General features: G+C 43.6%; 1 protein-coding gene across 2 annotated transcripts in view; it reads right to left on the reverse strand.

Annotated features, from left to right (window-relative positions):
- Nucleotides 1–15,263: 15,263 nt before the first annotated feature.
- The window catches only part of LOC141139439 (kyphoscoliosis peptidase-like), a 93,471-nt gene continuing 89,916 nt past the window's right edge, over nucleotides 15,264–18,818 (reverse strand). For both annotated transcript variants that reach the window (XM_073625515.1, XM_073625514.1), the window contains exon 13: nucleotides 15,264–16,377. In XM_073625515.1, the coding sequence (XP_073481616.1) occupies nucleotides 15,464–16,377 (914 nt within the window). In that variant the 3' untranslated portion in view covers nucleotides 15,264–15,463. The remainder of the gene's footprint in view (nucleotides 16,378–18,818) is intronic.

The raw sequence follows: 18,818 nt of genomic DNA on the forward strand, positions 1-18,818 counted from the left end.
ATATGAAATACATATGACGTAAAGTCAACACAGCCCTTTTTAGTCGTCAGCTTGGGTGTGCTCATTTGACCTTTAGTTTCACTGATTAACTCGTAGACCAAACTCCTCTTTTTAGTGTGTAATTATCTTATAACAAGATAAAAAAAATCATTTTTTTATTACTACAAATTAAATAAGATCTGAACTTTTACTATGTTGAATGTTTCTATATTGTTTAATATCCATTGTCCTGACTTGAGCAAAAGGATATTCATGTAAGCACTGTACATCCTTTATAATAAATGCAGAGCAGGAGTGACATCAGTGCAAAGGTCACTTGATAACACTTCTACTAAACAAAACCTTTAGAAAAATACCCATTTATGTACCATGCTTACATAACGTATGAACATGACTTCATACTGAATCTGAACCCCATTGAAGTCAATGTTAATGTCAAGGTAAAAAACAGTAATAGTCATGTTTTAGGCTAATAAGCAAAGGACTGTCAAACAAATGGCATGGGGGGAGGGCTGGACACTGGCCTGGGGGGGGGGGGGCATGTACCAAAGCAAAAATTAAAGAGTGAATTTCCAATAGGCAAGGAGCAATTTTTTAAAAAATTGAAAAATTCCTTTAATCGCTTGACCTCCGGAAGGCTTTACCCTCTTCATGATCAGGCCATTTTGTTCTATTTAGCACTGTGCTACTTTAACTGGTAATTGCGCGGTCATGCAATACTGTACCAAAATGACATTTATATCATTTTTTCACATAAAACTATGCAACACTATACCTATATGTCCTTTTTTTCACACCAATAGAGTTTCCTTTTGGTGGTATTTGATCACCACTGGGTTTTCTTTTTATTATTATTTAACCGCTTGCCCCCCCGCTTTAGCCCCTGGGAGGGCATACATTGATGTCCTCCCAGAATCCCGCTCCCGCACGCCCCCTGGGGTGTGCACCTGGGTATATCTCTGGACCCGGCGCATCACGGATCATGTTAAATGGCCACTGGTAGCGGCTGTTTACCACGTGATCGCTCCGTCAAATGACGGAGTGATCACTTGTAAACAAACCGGTGTCACGTCTGGTTCCTCTCTCCCCTCTCTGTACCGATCGGTACAGTGTGAGCGGAGAGGGGAGAGATCGGTGGCAGCAGCGCTGTGGGCTGGATCTGTAGTGCCCACAATGCTGATATGTGCCCATTCCAGCACTCAGCCATCCATACTCAGCATACTCATCCATCCATCCATGCTCAGCCATCCATACTCAGCATACTCATCTATCCATCCATGCTCAGCATACTCATTCATCCATGCTCAGCCATCCATGCTCAGCATACTCATGAGCTTCGAGTTCAAGTCGAACCCATGTTCGACTCGAACATGGCATGTTCAACCGTTCGTCGAATTGCGACAGATATGGGCCATTCGCGACAAATTCAGCGGCGCGTCATGGCCCATAATTCACTGCGGCATCGCAGTGCATTGCTGGCTGATGATTGGCCAAGCATGCACTATGACCCACATGCTTGGCCAATCACAGCGCCGTCTGTACAGAGAGCCGTAATTGGCCAAAGCCAGGGTGGCTTTGACCAATTATGGCTCAGGGGGTTTAGTACACGCCCCACACTATATAAGGCCGCCTGCACTTCGGCCCTGTGTAGTGTGTTCCGGCGATGAGAGAGAGATAGAAAGAGACAGTATAATTTGATTTAAGTTAGAGAGAGTAGGCAGGCGAGTCAGTTAGCTGCACTTACAGTGTATTGTGTATATGTATATGCACCCTAGGTGTTTTTTATATATATATATATATATATATATATATATATATATATACTGTATTCAGTTTAGCTAGATCTGTTCCTGTTATGCTCTTCCTACAGACAGGCAGGCAGTTGTTTTTACAGTATTTACAGCTACCTGAAGAAAATTGCTGGTGATCCTATTAGTACCGCAGGCAGGCAGCTGCAGTATTTACAGTTAGTGTAGTGCGTGCTCTGCTCAGTGTGCACCTAAAGCTACCTAAAGAAAATTGGTGGTGTTATTCTGATCCTATTAGTACCGCAGGCAGCTGCAGTATTTACAGTTAGTGTAGTATGTCCTCCGCACAGTGTGCACCTAAACCTACCTGAAGAAAATTGGTGGTGCTCTTCTGATCCTATTAGTACCACAGGCAGGCAGCTGCAGTATTTACAGTTAGTGTACTGCGTCCTCTGCACAGTGTGCACCTAAATCTACCTGAAGACAATTGCTGTTGTTCTGATCCTATTAATACCACTGGCAGGCAGCTGCAGTATTTACAGTTAGTGTAGTTCATCCTCTGCAGAGTGTGCACCTAAAGCTACTTGAAGTCAATTGCTGTTGTTCTGAGCCTATTAATACCACAGGCAGGCAGCTGCAGTATTTACAGTTAGTGTAGTGCGTCCTCTGCACAGTGTGCACCTAAAGCTACCTGAAGACAATTGCTGTTGTTCTGATCCTATTAATACCACAGGCAGGCAGATGCAGCATTTACAGTTAGTGTACTGTGTCCTCTGCACAGTGTGCACCTAAAGCTACCTGAAGAAAATTGGTGGTGTTCTTCTGATCCTATTAGTACCACAGGCAGGCAGCTGCAGTATTTACAGTTAGTGTACTGCATCCTCTGCACAGTGTGCACCTAAAGCTACCTGAAGAAAATTGGTGGAGTTCTTCTGATCCTATTAGTACCACAGGCAGGAAGCTGCAGTATTTACAGTTAGTGTACTGTGTCCTCTGCACAGTGTGCACCTAAAGCTACCCGAAGACAATTGCTGTTCTGATCCTATTAATATCACAGGCAGGCAGCTGCAGTATTTACAGTTAGTGTACTGTGTCCTCTGCACAGTGTGCACCTAAAGCTACCTGAAAAAAATTGGTGGTGTTCTTCTGATCCTATTAGTACCACAGGCAGGCAGCTGCAGTATTTACAGTTAGTGTACTGCATCCTCTGCACAGTGTGCACCTAAAGCTATCTGAAGACAATTGCTGTTGTTCTGATCCTATTAATACCACAGGCAGGCAGCTGCAGTATTTACAGTTAGTGTACTGCATCCTCTGCACAGTGTGCACCTAAAGCTATCTGAAGACAATTGCTGTTGTTCTGATCCTAGTAATACCACAGGCAGGCAGCTGCAGTATTTACAGTTAGCGTAGTGCGTCCTCTGCACAGTGTGCACCTAAAGCTACCTGAAGACAATTGCTGTTGTTCTGATCCTATTAATACCACAGGCAGGCAGCTGCAGTACCTACCTGAAGAAAATTGGTCGTGTTCTCATACTAATAATACTACAGGCAGGCAGTTGATTCTGCTAGCTGCAGTATCAGTATATATTTACATCCCAGCTTTGTGCAGCTACATCTCACTGCAGGCCATTAGTATGTCTGGAAGGCCAACCAGAAGAGGCAGACAGTCACAAGCCAATAAAAGAGGGCAAGCAGGCTCTGTGTCTAGAGGCAACAGTGCTGGTCGTGGAGACGGTGCATCCTCTTTAGCACATGGCCGTGGAACACGCTTGTCCTTTTTTTGGCTGGCCATGTTGAGCCGCAACATGCCGAAGACTTGGTAGAGTGGATGACCAAGCTGTCCTCATCCTCTTCATCCTCTCTCACCCAGGCTCAGGGTACTTTGTCTGGCAAAGCAGTTGCCAACGCAGCCTCTTCCCTCGGCTCAATGGCATCAGCCACCCCTTCCCTAGCCCCACCTTGTCCTCCTGAGGAGTCCCCCGAACTGTTTGACCACAGTGTTGGGTACATGCTCCAGGAGAATGCCCAGCATTTTGAAGGCTCCGATGATGGTACCCAGCTAGAGGAAGGCAGTAACGTGAGCACAGAGAGAGGGGGTGCCCAAGAAGGACAGCAATCTGGCAGTCATGTTCTCCCAGCTGCAGCATACTGCCAGGTTTGCTCCAGTGATGAGGAGGGAGGGGATGATGCGGTCACTGACTCCACGTGGGTGCCTGATAGGAGGGAGGAGGAGGAGGAGGCAGATCACCAACGAGGCAGGAGGGCCTCCAGGGGCCAGCTTAAGGGCAGCACACTGACTGCATCACACAGCAGAGCTCCGCATGTGCAGGGTGCTGCTGTCTCTGCGCGTTATTCCAAAAGTTCTTTGGTGTGGGCCTTTTTTGAGACACGTGCATCAGATCGCACTGCTGCTATTTGCAACATATGTCTCAAGCATATCTCGCATGGCCAAAACATCACCCGCTTGGGCACCACATGCTTGACCAGACATATGTCGACCTGCCATGCAGTTCGTTGGCAAGCATACCTAAAAGACCCACACCAAAGAACAAAGAGGACCTCTCCTTGCTCCTCATCAGCTGGGATCTTCAACTCCACTATACCTTCAGTCCTCTCTGAGACCTGCACTGAGAGGAATGAAGGTGTAGAATTTGGTGTGACACAGCCAAGTACTTGCGGACAATCTGCTATCGGTACACCGACGTCAGATTGTACTAGGCAAATTTCCCTGCCCCAGCTGCTGCACCACCGAAAGAAGTTCGCTCCCAGCCATCCACATGCCCAGTGGCTTGGCAAAATTGCTAGCACTTCAACTGCTGCCTTTTCAGTTGGTAGACTCTGCCCCTTTCCGTGAGTTTGTGGAATGTACGGTTCCTCAGTGGCAGGTTCCCAAACACCACTTTTTCTCGGAAGGTGGTTGCGGCTCTCTACAAGCCTGTGGAAGGCAATGTCTTGGCCTCGCTGGACAGGGCGGTCAGGTGCATTTTACCACTGACTCATGGTCCAGCAGGCATGGACAGGGACGTTACCTATCTTTCATGGCACATTAGGTGATTCTGCTGGCAGCTGGGAAGGATGCAGGACAAGGTGCAGTAGTGTTGGAGGTTGTTCTGCCACCATGCCTCCAAAATGCTACTACTGGTGATTCTGATACACCTCTCTCCTCCACCCCCTCCTCTTCTTCTTCCTCCATGGCCTCTTCCTGTGCTTTGTCCTCGGAACCAGCAGTGCTCCGTAGGCATTCAAGGGGCTACGCAAGTACGCAGGCCAAAAGATGCCATGCGGTGCTTGAGGTGGTGTGCTTGGTGGACAGGAGCCACACTGGGGCAGAGATTCTGTCAGCTCTGCAGGAGCAGGCTCAGAGGTGGTTGACGCCATGCCAGCTTAAGGCAGGAATGGTGGTTTGCAACAATGGCACCAACCTCCTCTCCACCCTCCGACAGGGACAACTGACCCAGGTGCCCTGTTTGGCTCACGTCCTTAACTTGGTGGTGCAGCGGTTCTTTGGCAGGTACCCGGGCTTACAGGATGTCCTGAGGCAGGCCAGGAAAGTCTGTGTGCATTTCTGCCGGTCATATAATGCCAGTGCTCGGCTGGCTGACCTCCAAAAGGAATTTAACCTGCCCAAGAACCGCCTAATCTGTGACATGCCCACCAGGTGGAACTCAACGTTGGCCATGCTGCAGTGGCTGCACACGCAGCAGAGGGCCATCAATGAGTACCTGTGCGACTATGAAACCAGGACAGAGTCAGGGAGCTTTGTTTTTTTTCCCCATGCCACTGGACCATGATCAGGGATGCATGCACTGTCCTGTCACCATTTGAGGAGGCCACGAGGATGGTGAGCAGTAACAGTGCATGCATCAGTGACACTGTCCCTCTTGTCCACCTGTTGGAGCACACGCTGCGTGGAATAATGGACAGGGCACTTGAGGCAGAACAGAGGCAGGAAGAGGAGGACTTCTTTAGCTCCAAGCCCTCTTTATCCAGACAGTGTTCTTGTGTGCCCGCCGATCACACAGGAAGAGGAGGAGGAGGATTGTGTCAGCATGGAGGTGGAGCCTGGCACTCAGCATCAGCAGCAGTCTTCAAGGGATCATTTTCAGTCCTAAGAAACCCATGGACTTGTACGTGGCTGGGAGGAGGTGGCTGCAGATCCGGACCGAATGCCTCAGCAAACCTACGCTGCGTTCAGACAATTTTTTAGTCCGCAGCCCCAAGGTATGATCGGTTCCAGCAACCATCGCCAGTGTCTGTTTTACATGGTGCAGGAATACCTAGGGGCAAGATCTGACTTTTCCCACCGAAAATCCTCTGGGTTACTGGGTCTTGAGGATGGATCACTGGCCAGAGCTTGCACAGTATGCAATTGAGCTACTGGCCTGTCCTGCATCCAGCGTTCTTTCGGAAAGCACATTCAGTGCTGCTGGAGGCTTTGTAACCGATCACAGGCTATGCCTGTCCACCGACTCGGTCGATTGACTGACCTTCATAAAAATGAATCAGTCTTGGATCACCACCAGCTACCAAGCACCTGATGCTGATGTAACCGAATAATTTTTTTTGAAATGTCAGATCCCTTCAAGACTGCCTATGCTGATGCTGAGTGACTATCCTGTTATGCTGAGTGATTATCCTCTTCCTCCTCAATGATCATGCTGATAGCTTGTAAGAACATTTTCGGTTCTGGGCGCCGCCTCCAGTGGTTAAGGCCCAGTTTTTCAGCCCCTGTTTAACAGGGGCTGAAAAATTGGGCCTTGGGCACTGGTGCCACAGCACTGCAACCCCTCACAGATACTCTAGTTGGAGCGCAGGAATGAGCCCTGACCTCAACCCGATTGAGATGCTGTGGCTTGACCCCAAGAAAGTGATTCACACCAGACATCCCAAGAATATTGCTGAACTGAAACAGTTCTGTAAAGAGGAAGGGTCAAGAATTACGCCTGAGTGTTTTGCACGTCTGATCTGCAACTACAGGAAACGTTTGTTTGAAGTTATTGCTGCCAAAGGAGGTTCAACCAGTTATTAAATCCAAGGGTTCACATACTTTTTCCACCTGTGCTGTGAATGTTTACATGGTGTGTTCAATAAAAACATGGTAACATTTAATTCTTTGTGTGTTATTAGTTTAAGCAGACTGTGATTGTTTATTGTTATGACTTAGATGAAGATCAGATCACATTTTATAACCAATTTGAGCAGAAATCCATATCATTTCAAAAGGGTTCACATACTTTTTATTGCAATTGTATGTGTAATTTATGGAATAATGGCGCTCCCTGCATGTTGGGCCTCTGTATGTGGCCACACTATGTAAAAGTCTCACACATGTGGTATCACCATACTCCGTAAGAGTAGTATAATGTGTTTTGGGGTGTAATTTGTGCTATGCATATGCTGTATATGAGAAATAACCTGCTAATATAACAATTTTGTGAAAAAAGAAAAGAGAAGAAAAAATCTTGATTTTGCAAAGAATTGTTGGAAAAAAATTACAACTTCAAAAAACTCACCATGCCTTTTACTAAATACCTTGGAATGTCTACTTTCCAAAAAGGGGTCATTTGGGGGGTATTTGTACTTTCCTGGCTTGTTAGGGTCTTAAGAAATGAGAGCCGATAGTGTGATCAATTTTCAGAGATTGGCACCATAGTTTGTGGACTCTATAACTTTCACAAAGACCAAATAATATACACCGATTTGGGTTATTTTTACCAAAGATATGTAGCAGTATAAATTTTGGCCAAAATATATGAAGAAAAATTACTAATTTGCAAAATTCTATAACAGAAACTAAGAAAAATGCATTTTTTTTACAGAATTTTCAGTCTTTTTTCTTTTATAGCGCAAAAATAAAAAACCCAGCGGTGATTTAATACCACCAAAAGAAAGCTCTATTTGTGTGAAAAAACGGGACAACAATTTCATATAGGTATAGTGTTTCATGACTGAGTAATTGTCATTCAAAATGTGAGAGCACCGAAAGCTCAAAATTGCTCTGGTTAGGAAGTGGGTTTAAGTGCCCAGTGGGTAAGTGGTTAAATTAAAAAATACTGAAAATTTTGAAAAAAACATATTTTCTATTTTCTGTTATAAAACATATCCAATAAAATCAAATGTCTTCAAAAATTTAGGCCAAAATGTATTCTGCTTCATTCCTTTGGTAAAAACCAAACTTTGTGTTTGGGCACACTACATTATTGGGGACACTATTATAGTTCTGATCGTGATCAAGATACTAATTTGTATAGACACTATACTAGTAATGGCGGTGATCAGCGACTTATATTGTGACTGTGGTAGTGTGGCAGAAAATCTGGTGCTAACTGACACTGACTGGGAGAGACACTAACTGGCTTACTGACAGTGATCAGTTATAATACTGTACACTTTACTAATGACACTGGCTGGGTGACAAGAGTGACAGGAGTGACCAGGAGGGCAATCAATGGGTTAACTGTGTGCCTAAGGCTCCATGCACACTGGGCTTAAAAAAAGTCTGTTCTCTTGGTAGTAAAAAACGCTAATATAGAGCATTTTTTGTACAAAGTTTAGAAGAGTTTTACGATTTTTCTGCCAGTGAGCTCCAATCAGAAACGCGAACCAGATGTTTTTTTTTCCTGCCTCTAAACTAAGAGCTCAAAATATGCCTGTAAACGTCCTAATGTACATGGACACATAGGAGTTGATTCTACAGGCAGAACACAAAACTCCTGTAAAAGCAACGTTTTTTAAGCCAATGTGCATGAAGCCTGATGCCGCGTACACACGAGTGGACTTTTCGACCGGACTGGCCTGACGGACCGAGTCCGGCAGACAATTTGACCGTGTGTGGGCTTCATCGGACCTACAGCGGACTTTTTCTGTTGAAAATCTGACGGACTTTAGATTTGGAACATGTTTCAAATCTTTACGTCGGAACTCCGCCAGACCCAGTTCCTATCGAAAAGTCAGCTCGTCTGTATGCTAGTCCGATGGACGAAAACTGATGCTAGGGCACCTATTGGCTACTGGTCATCAACTTTCTTATTTTAGTCCGGTCGTACGTCATCACGTGCGAATCCGTCAGACTTTGGTGTGATCGTATGTAGGCAAGTCCGTTCGTTGGGAAAGTCCGCTCGTGTGTACGCGGCATAAGAAGTGTATGCAAGTGTATGTGTGCTGCTTTTACTTATAGATCTGGCTGGAGTATCTCCTTGTTTTCAGTTTTAAATGTTAACTGAAAGCAGGGCTAAATCCAGCCAGAATCTGTGTGTGGTGTTTACAAGCTCACAGATCTCTGTGCTGTGATTGGCCAAAGCCGATCAGCAGGTATACAACCAAAATCATTAAGCAAAGTATGGGTGTGTTGCGTTGCCTGGGGGAGCTGCCTGCCAGCAGTAAATGCACATGCCTGGGAGATTCCACCCTGCCTGTTACATGGTTTATCTGTGCAAAATACATGACCTGCTATAGCAAAACTGGCATTTACAAAGAAAAAAAATGCCTCTAAAATTGCCATCAAGTAATAGCTTTGGCCATTTTACTTCTGGTTGTAACAAAACGGCCTGGAGATCCCTTCATCTATAGCAGACCCATATCGTAGATGAGGTTCTAACGTAGATACATAGACATTAATGGGGGAGCCACACAAAAAAAATGTATATGGTTCTCCCTAAAAATACATACCAGACCCTTATTAATGATGAGGGTCTGGTATAAATGCAAAGGGGGACCCCATGCATAAAGAAACAAACAAAAATGGCATGTAGCCCCACAAATTCCATACCAGACACTTATCTGAGCATGCAGCCTAGCAGGATGAGCTTGCCTTCCCCTCCCTAAACTATACCAGGCCACATTCCCTCACTGGGGGAACCCCCTGGGAAAGTACCTTGTCCATATATTGATGGGGTAAAGGGTCTTTTCCCTTCAACCCTGTCCCACTGGTTGTGAGGGTCTATGAGCAGGGGCTTACTGGAATCTGGAATATGCCCCTCCCCATGCAGTTGAGTAAGGGGTACATAGTACCTATTCATTAACTACAAAAGAGTAAACAGTAAATAAAGACACTTATACAGTTTTTGACAAGCCCTTTATTCTTTATTTTTAAAAAAAGGCCCACATTTTACATCCATTATCAATTACATCATCCAGTGATGCAGATCTATGCTAATCTCAGTGAACAGTGCCTACCAAAAGGAAAAAATCCCACCAACCGACATACATGTCGAATCTTTTATATCTTCTTTACATGTATATAGTTCACATTTACATGTATCTTTTTCAAATATTTAATAATTGATTTTAAGATAAACTGTGTATTCACTATTGATTTCTTTCATGCTCAATCTCTTGTACACGTTACCACATATGAGGATCTTAGCCTAAATTCCTTGTTTGACTATGCCGTTATTCTCCCAGTGCAAGTATCAAATAGTGGGATGAATGGCTCCAAATGTGGTGAATACCAGACAGAATAGTGCCTAAATGTCACTTTTTTTAATATATACAGCATATAATTCCAACCTTTCTCCATGTGGCATAGTTGTCAGTAGATTTCAAGTTGACAGCATCCTCCTGCTATGCATATAACCTGTTTTGGTTTGAAGGCTGCCAAATTTCACACTGGACTATGGGAGATATGAAAACAGATGACAAGGGAGACCACTATAGCCTGATGTGCTGCTATCATATTAAATACCTGCAGATACATCCACTTATATAATCAGATTTCAGCAAAAGATAGGAACTAGTATATGGTAGTCAAACATTAACCACTTGCCTACTGGGCACTTTTACCTCCTTCTTGCCCAGGCCAATTTTCAGCTTTCAGCACAGTCACACTTTGAACGACAATTGTGCGGTCATGCAACATTGTTCCCATATGAATTTTTTTATCATTTTATTTTTACACAGCTTCTTTTTGGTAGTATTTAATCAACACTTTTTATTTTTAGCTAAACAAATGAAAAAAAAAAGAAAATTTTGAAAAAAAAAAAGAAACATTTTTCAGAGTTTGTTCTAAAATGTTGCAAACAGGTCATTTTTCTTCTTCACTGATGGGCACTGATAGGTGGAACTGATGGGCACTGACGAGGCGGCACTGATGGGCACTGAGAGGCGGCACTGATTGGCGGCACTGATAGGCAGCACTAAAAGGTGACACTGATGAGGAGGCACTGATGGGCACTGCTTGGTAGCACTGATGGGCATTGATTAGCAGCATTGGTGGGCACTGATTGGCAGCCCTGGTGGGCACTAATTTGCAGCACTAGTGGGACTGCACTGATAATCAGGACACTGATAATCAGTGCCCTGGTTATCAGTGCTGATGTCCCTTTAACATAAGCCGGTTATCGGCTTTCTTCTCTCTGCATGCTGTCAGCATGAGGAAAGAAAATCCGAAAACTGTCTTGTGTTTACATCCTGTGATCAGCTGTCATTGGCTGACAGCTGACCATGTGGTAAAGGGCCGCTGTGATTGGCCCTTTACCTCGATCTGTGATCAGCTGAGTCTGAAGGACTTGGCGATCACAGAGTGCACCACAGGAGGACGTCCATGGATGCCCTCCCAGCAAACTAAGCCTGCGCTGTAGCCGTTGTTCGGCTATAGCACGGGCAGGAAGTAGTTAAAGGAGAATTATGTACAAAGTTTTTTTTGGCCATATTTCTCCTTTGCATCACAGGAGTGCAGTTTGTTCTGCATGTCTGTGACCTGTTTTCAGCTGACAGCTGGCTAAAGACGTCATTCAGTTGGTCAAGGCACAGGAAAAATCACGACCGCATGGTCGGAATCCACCCAGATGTCTGGACTGGCACCTGGCTTAGCCTCTGCCAGCCCATCCCTGCAGGGGAGAGCAGAGAGCCACTGACTGAAAGTCCTCTTATTTAGATGTTTTGAAAATTCGAGTTGACAGTATTATTGTCCAGTTAGTTCAAGGAAAGATGAGGGTATTATAGCTCAACTCTCTTGGGATGCCGTTTGACTCTGCCAGCAGGAGGTCTGTGTGACAGTGAGCTGCTGTTAAGTTGTGGCCTACACAGCAGAGAGCTGTTCAGCTATACCCAGTGGGACCTCTGTGGACAGCATCGCTTCTTCCCTGCAGCGGACCAGAGGGTGTTCCAGGTCATCCAGAGACACCTGCACTTCAGGTCCAAGTAGGCCAAAGCGTGGCAGGGCGGATCCCCTTTCCCAGAGCCAGGATACAGAGAAAAGTTCCTGATAGAGTCTTCTTCATCATCTACATCGTTTCCAGCTGTATGTGGGTCCAAAGTGGTGAGCAGGCATAGCTCATCTAATTGCATTAAGACACTGCTTTCAGTTATTCAGTTCAGCTTAGTGGTACTTGTAGTGCCACTGGAAGTCAGTTCTTATACTATAACGAACACTGTATACAGACATATCTGTTCTTGTTGCTTTACGAGTATCAATAGTGCCACAGGATACAGATTTCATACTGCTTGCATTTACAGTCCCTCTGGATACAATACCTTTCCAGCAAGCAGTCACTGCCCCACCTTGTGTTTAGCTTACACAGGAAGATCCAGCATTCTCTTCTGGCTAAGTTCATATCAGCTCAAATGCTTTGTTCTACCATTCAGGATTACAGTTTTCTTAAAGTGCTAGCTGAAGACCACAAGATTCATCTTTACTACCGAGTTACTGTTAACCCCCTTTTGCTCTCCCTTATCCTTTCACAACAGACTGTTGTTGCCTAATAAAGGTGATCCTTCAGGTAGCTGGACTCCGTTTAGAAGGAGCCAATCAAGCCATGGTTATAATTGTTCTTACTAAATGTTTGTTATTTGCCTTGTGGGCCTGTGGGTTGAGGTACAGGGAGGAGAGGTTTGACACAGCTTAAAAGGGTCAGTCCTCTGCCTCTCTACTACCCGTTCACATAGATATTAATAGTACTCGATGAGGTTCTGTTGTGTTTACCTGCACTGTGTTTCCCTGAATCATTAACAGTAATTTGTCACCTAAACCAAGATTTTCATTTGACGTACATGGTTATGATATATATATATATGTATATATATATTTTTTTTCTTTGTGTCACTTTTGTCTCCGTAAACATACCTTCTGGTTTACCACAGTTGTGTTTCCTCTCTACTGCTGTGTTTCGCACTAATATTACCGAATAGGTGTGCCAGAAGGGTTGGGACTGTTCTTGGGTTTGAGAGGCAGAGTACAGAACCAAATATACATTAAGCTGCTCATCCAGTGGTAGCACTACATGTATTTTAAGGCAAAATAAACATATACCGTACATCTCTTTAGTACACACACATTTTCCCATATTTTATGCTGTTAAAAATATTGCTGATACAAAAAATCCCTGTTGATTTTAGAAATTTTTTAGAAATCCAGTGTGTTCCTAACCTCCTGTTTTAGGCTGCCAACACAGTGCTTTTACTGCACTGCAATACAAGGTAATGTTGTCACGTTGTACAAATCAACAATGGCGCGCTGACACTGCCATCAGCTTACAGTCCACAGGTAGTGTGCATCCTAGGATGACCATGATGTTCCTGTATAGGTGGTTACTCAGGGAGTGTTTCCACTGTTGTGTGCCACATATTATGTGCTTTAATGCTGTCTCAAGTTATTGCATTATGATATTAATATAATGGTTTCTACTGATACCCTGAGCGTAGTGTGCTGCCACTACAGCCTGTTTATTTTGTACCTTTGGTAAGTTCCTCTCTTCTTTTTTATCTCTAGTTAGTATAGTCTCTATGGTATATATGTGAGGCGCTCAGGCTGCTAGGAAATGTAGTCCTGTGTCTCCTGCTTTGAGGGTCTTTGGGGGGGGGGGGTGGAAAGGGGGGAGGGGGGTAAGTATTTTATATTTTAGCTACACTACCACATATATTTGCACTTTACTTCATCCACACACAGACTAAACTGGAGGCTGGCCAGTCAAGCAAATAGATTCTCTGTTGTTGCTTTGCCCATAGACCTTCTTAATGATCTAATCTGCATGTCCAACCTGTTACCTCACACACCTGACACTTTATTACCCACTTAGTGGTGGCTGATGTTGCACATAAACCACCCCCTCCAACAGGAGACTCTATCCCCATACGTAAGCTCCAATGGGCGGAGTGAAATGTGTTGGGGAGCGTGGCCATACAGGGGTCCAGCCTGAGACTGCCAACTGTCTATACACAGGTCTTGTTCTGATGTGCGGCTCCCAGGATCTTCTGCTCTTAACTGTCATAGTATAGTCTCTAGCTAAACATTTCCTGTTCCTTTATGCTTGTGAAGAATAATCTCACTTTTTTGCAGAGCCAGGATTTAGGGAAATCATTGTCATCTCACACTTCAAAAGACTGGAAAACATCCATTGTATGTATTTAGCTAAAGTAAAAAATTATGTTGGATTCAACTTTGATGTCTTATTGAAGAGTTAAGCGGTAGTAAACCGCTGACCCCCCCCCCCAAAAAAAACCCTGCAAGACAATAGTATAATGTGCTAGTATGCATCGCATACTAGTACATTATGAAATACTTACCTTAGAACGAAGCTCCCGCAGCTTGCCCTCAGGTCACTGCTGAGGGGGCTGACATGTTCCCTCTGCATTTCTTCTGGGTTTGTGGGCCCCAGCACTGTGAGTGGCTGGAGCCGTGATGATGTCAATCCCACGCATGTGCGCGGGAGTCCTCTGTTCCCGGCACGAGTCGTCGGACCTTCAGCGCACATGGGCCACTGATGTCAGCGGCTGCATGAAGAGTGAATATCTCCTAAACTGTGCAGGTTTAGGAGATATTCATTTTACCTACAGGTAAGCCTTATTATAGGCCTACCTGTGGGTAAAAATGACCAAGTGGGCAATACAACCGCTTTAAGCTGTCTGTGGAATCTGCTGAATCATCAAGTGACCATACTGCCTGTACAGACTGAGATCTAAGGATGCATAAAGCAGCATTTAAAAACAGGACAGTCACCATATGACCCGAAGTCTACAAACTGTCCAAAAAAAAAGTCCACCAGGTAAAAAAAAAAAAAAGTAAAGTGGTTCTAAATGCAGAAAGTTTTTTTTTAATCTTTTCAATTTTTTTTAATCTTAATGCAATCTATGCATAAACAGCCCCCCCCCCCCCATTTTTGTACTTACCTGAGCCAGATCAGTGATGTGTTTGAGAGCAGCAGCTCTCTCCCTCCTCATTGGCTGAGAAACAGCAGCAGGAGCAATTTGTTCCTTCTGCCAATCACAGCCAGTGAAAAAGGAGGGGAGTGGGGCCAAGCCACAATCTATGTGTCTTATGGACACACATAGCAGGGCTCAGAAGCAAGCACGTACAAGTGCCCCCCAAGCCAGGAGTGCTAGCGGGAAACCCGAGAAGGGGAGGATCGGGGCTGCTCTGTGCAAAACCATTGCACAGTCCAAGTAAGTAAAAATATTTGTTATTTTAATTTAAAAAAAAGAAACATTTGAGCATTTACAGTCACTTTAAAGATTGTCAAAAGAAAAAGAAGAAACAAAGACAACAAAAGTTATTGCAACAAATGAAAGTTAAGGCACTTTTCATTTTTTATTTTAGGCTTAGTTACAGTTTAAGCACACATTCTATTTTGAAGTTAGAGGCATCATTGGTGTGGCCGACATGATCAGAATGTAAAATTGGTTAGACATTATCGACAGAATGGGTTATCAAGGCATATGGGTATGACTATGCTGGTAAAATGTAATAAAGATTATGTGGTACCTTTTATCGAGTTAGATCACTTTGTTTTGTTTGTTTTTACTTCGTATTTTATCAAGTAATACCAAGTGTTAGGTTCACTAACATTTTTGATCATAACAATGATATCTTGTCTATCAGCTGTACTGCATGTCCCTTCCCAGTAATTACTGTCAGAGAGGGCCAGAGGAGAATCTTTTTGCCCGTGAAAACATACTGCAGCTGCATCAGGAATGTAAAGCTTAAAGGAAACATCAGTATTTGCAGGTAAAATTCCTTCTAACGGCTGCACCAACTTATAGTGCTTGGCCCAGTTAGAGTATGTCAGTGGAAACACTGGCCATCCTACTGCAGGGTTGGTACATATAATGAGATAATTGCATAAGTACGTATAGTTACCGTTATCATTTTTATCAGTCTTGATAAAAACCATTAAAACATAGGTTCCTGCCTGAGGAAGGCAAACATATATGTCCACTTTGTTCTCTTCCTCTGTTGTGAATACATGCCTGTTCTCCATTTCCGATGTCATTTGTACTTCATCAGATTGTAAGGTACAAAAAAATTGTAATTTCTTCTTCAACGTAAAATGTATAGTAAAGAAGCCATCATCCGTATAAATCACTGGATCTGGATGTGAAGGCTTCACAAGCCCTGCTTTTTCAGTTAGCCTGTTTGGTCCTACAGGATTATGGATGCACTTTGGAATCCTCATGCTGCTGTCAATGTGTTTGCAGTCAATTCTGTATTCTATAACCAACTGCAAATTTTTTTCAGCATCAGCTTTTTGGGCAAAAATTTTAAGGAGATGCTGACCAGGCTGTTGAGGATACACATCAAGCTTCATTCCATTGTCCAACAATATGAGTATACCAGGACTTTCTTGCTCATTGAGTTTGAAAAGGAATTTCAGATCATTGCAGCTCTCAATGGCAATAGAGACTTTTCCTGTCACTAAAGATATCACAAAAGTAAGACAATTAAATGGGTAAGGCATGGTAATTTAGCAGTTTAAAAAAATCTACACTGTAAGGACAATATGTAATAAATTTACACCATTTCTATTAAAACTGGGAAACAGAATATAAACCTTGGTGTAAAGAGTTACGCAAATTGTTGGCGCTATATAAATTCTTATTAATAATAGTAATAATAATCATAATAATACACCAGTGTTGGATAAGAGACATTCTACCTAACTAGAGGATACTCTGGTGGACCCTGACTCTACATTGCCCCTGAATAATTTTTGTCATTCCACTAAACCTGAAAACTGACTTTATTGCTGTATGTTATCACGTTGCATTCTAAATTAGGTACAACCAATTAAATGTACAAATGATAAAAAACAAATGTTATTATTTTTATTCCTGACTTTAGGTGCACACTGTAGCGATGTCAGACATTGCATATGATTCGCACCCGCACTGCGACGCAGATCACATGCGATGTCTGTGCAGTGTGAGTTCAGCCATACGGTTGCATGGCTGAACTCACATTGGATTTGCATAAAAAAAGATGCAGGGACTTTTTTTCCCCGCACTGGAATCGGATCACATGGGAGTTCTCACTGCAATCTGTGAAACGATCCAGGGGTGTCCTTAACATTGTATTGATACCTGCAGCGGTTCCCAGTGTGAACTGCCTATGGCAGAGATCCCTTTCGGGAACCGGCGCTGAAATTGCATTGGTTCCCGCATCGCTACAGTGTGAACCCAGGCTGAGAGTTTGAAGACCTGTTCATACTGATGTGGCAGAGTAGCGTGGAGTAAACTGTGCATTTTACAATATGTAGTTACATCACAGGTTAATGCACAATCCTCAGTGTGTTGCCACGCCAATTACCTCCTGTTCTGCATGTGAACAATTTTTAATTAAAAGTTTTGGCTAGAGATAGACCAACTAACCTTTAAAGTACAATGAAAGTCGCCTGTATGACAGTCTAGACAAGTTACAAATCCAGTTATTATTTGATGCAGAAGTCTGCAGAAACAAAAAATGCAGAAACAAAAAATCTTCCTTTTCCTTCCCTGACGGAGGCAAACCCACCTTCATTCATCCTATTACACCCCCACTCCCCAACGCTGCAGCTCACAGTTTCAGCAACAGAGTCAGTACTGTCAATCCAGAAAACAGTGGGCCAGATACTGATTGACAAGCTTCAGGTTTGTTAATCTGCAGTAACAATATCAATAGCCATGCCCCCTTCAACATTTTTCATCCAGCAGTAGTGCAAATAGGCAACACCTACAGTGTCTTGAAAAAGTATTCTTACCCCTTGAAATTTTCCACATTTTGTCATATTACAACCAAAACTGTAAATGTATTTTATTGGGATTTTATGTGATAGACCAACACAAAGTGGCACATAATTGTGAAGATGAAGGAAAATGATAAATGGTTTTCAGTTTTTTTTACAAATAAATATGTGAAAAGTGTGGCGTGCATTTGTATTCAACCCCCCTGAATCAATACTTTGTAGAACCACCTTTCACTGTAGTTAAAGCTCTTTTGGCTGTGTCTCTACCAGCTTTGCACATCTAGAGAGTGATATTTTTGCCCATTCTTCTTTGCAAACTCACTCAAGCTCTGTCAGATTGGATGGAGAGCGTCTGTGAACAGCAATTTTCAAGTCTTGCCACAAACTCTCAATTGGATTTAGGTCTGGACTTTGACTGGGCCATTCTAACACATGAATATGCTTTGATCTAAACCATTCCATTGTAGCTCTGGTTGTATGTTTAGGGTCATTGTCCTGCTGGAAGGTGAACCTCCACCCCAGTCTCAAGTCTTTTGCAGACTCTAGCAGGTTGTCTTCTAAGATTGCCCTGTATTTGGCTCCATCCATCTTCCCATCAACTCTGACCAGCTTCACTGTCAATGCTGAAGAAAATCATCCCCACAACATGATGCTGCCACCACTATGTTTCACAATGGGGATGGTGTTTTCAGGGTGAAGTGCAGTGTTAGTTTTCTGCCACACATAGCATTTTGCTTCTTAGGCCAAAAAGTTAAATTTTGGTCTCATCTGACCAGAGCACCTTTTTCCACATGTTTTCTGTGTCCCCCATATGACTTCTCGCAAACTGCAAACGTGACTTTTTATGGCTTTCTTTCAACAACGGCTTTCTTCTTGTCACTCTTCCATAAAGGCCAGATTTGTAGAGTGCACGACTAATAGTTGTCCTGTGGACAGATTCTCCCACCTGAGTTGTGGATTTCAGCAGCTCCTCCAGAGTTACCATGGGCCTCTTAGCTGCTTCTCTGATGAATGCTGTCCTTGCCGGTCTGTCAGTATTTTTTGACAAGAAAAATATTTTATTCAGATCTTTACAGTACAAGTGATGCAAATACACAATTTGTCACATGAACAATATTATACAAAGTGACAAAGA

This window comes from Aquarana catesbeiana, linkage group LG04 (assembly GCF_042186555.1).
Source record: "Aquarana catesbeiana isolate 2022-GZ linkage group LG04, ASM4218655v1, whole genome shotgun sequence".
In the NCBI taxonomy this organism is placed as follows: domain Eukaryota; kingdom Metazoa; phylum Chordata; class Amphibia; order Anura; family Ranidae; genus Aquarana; species Aquarana catesbeiana.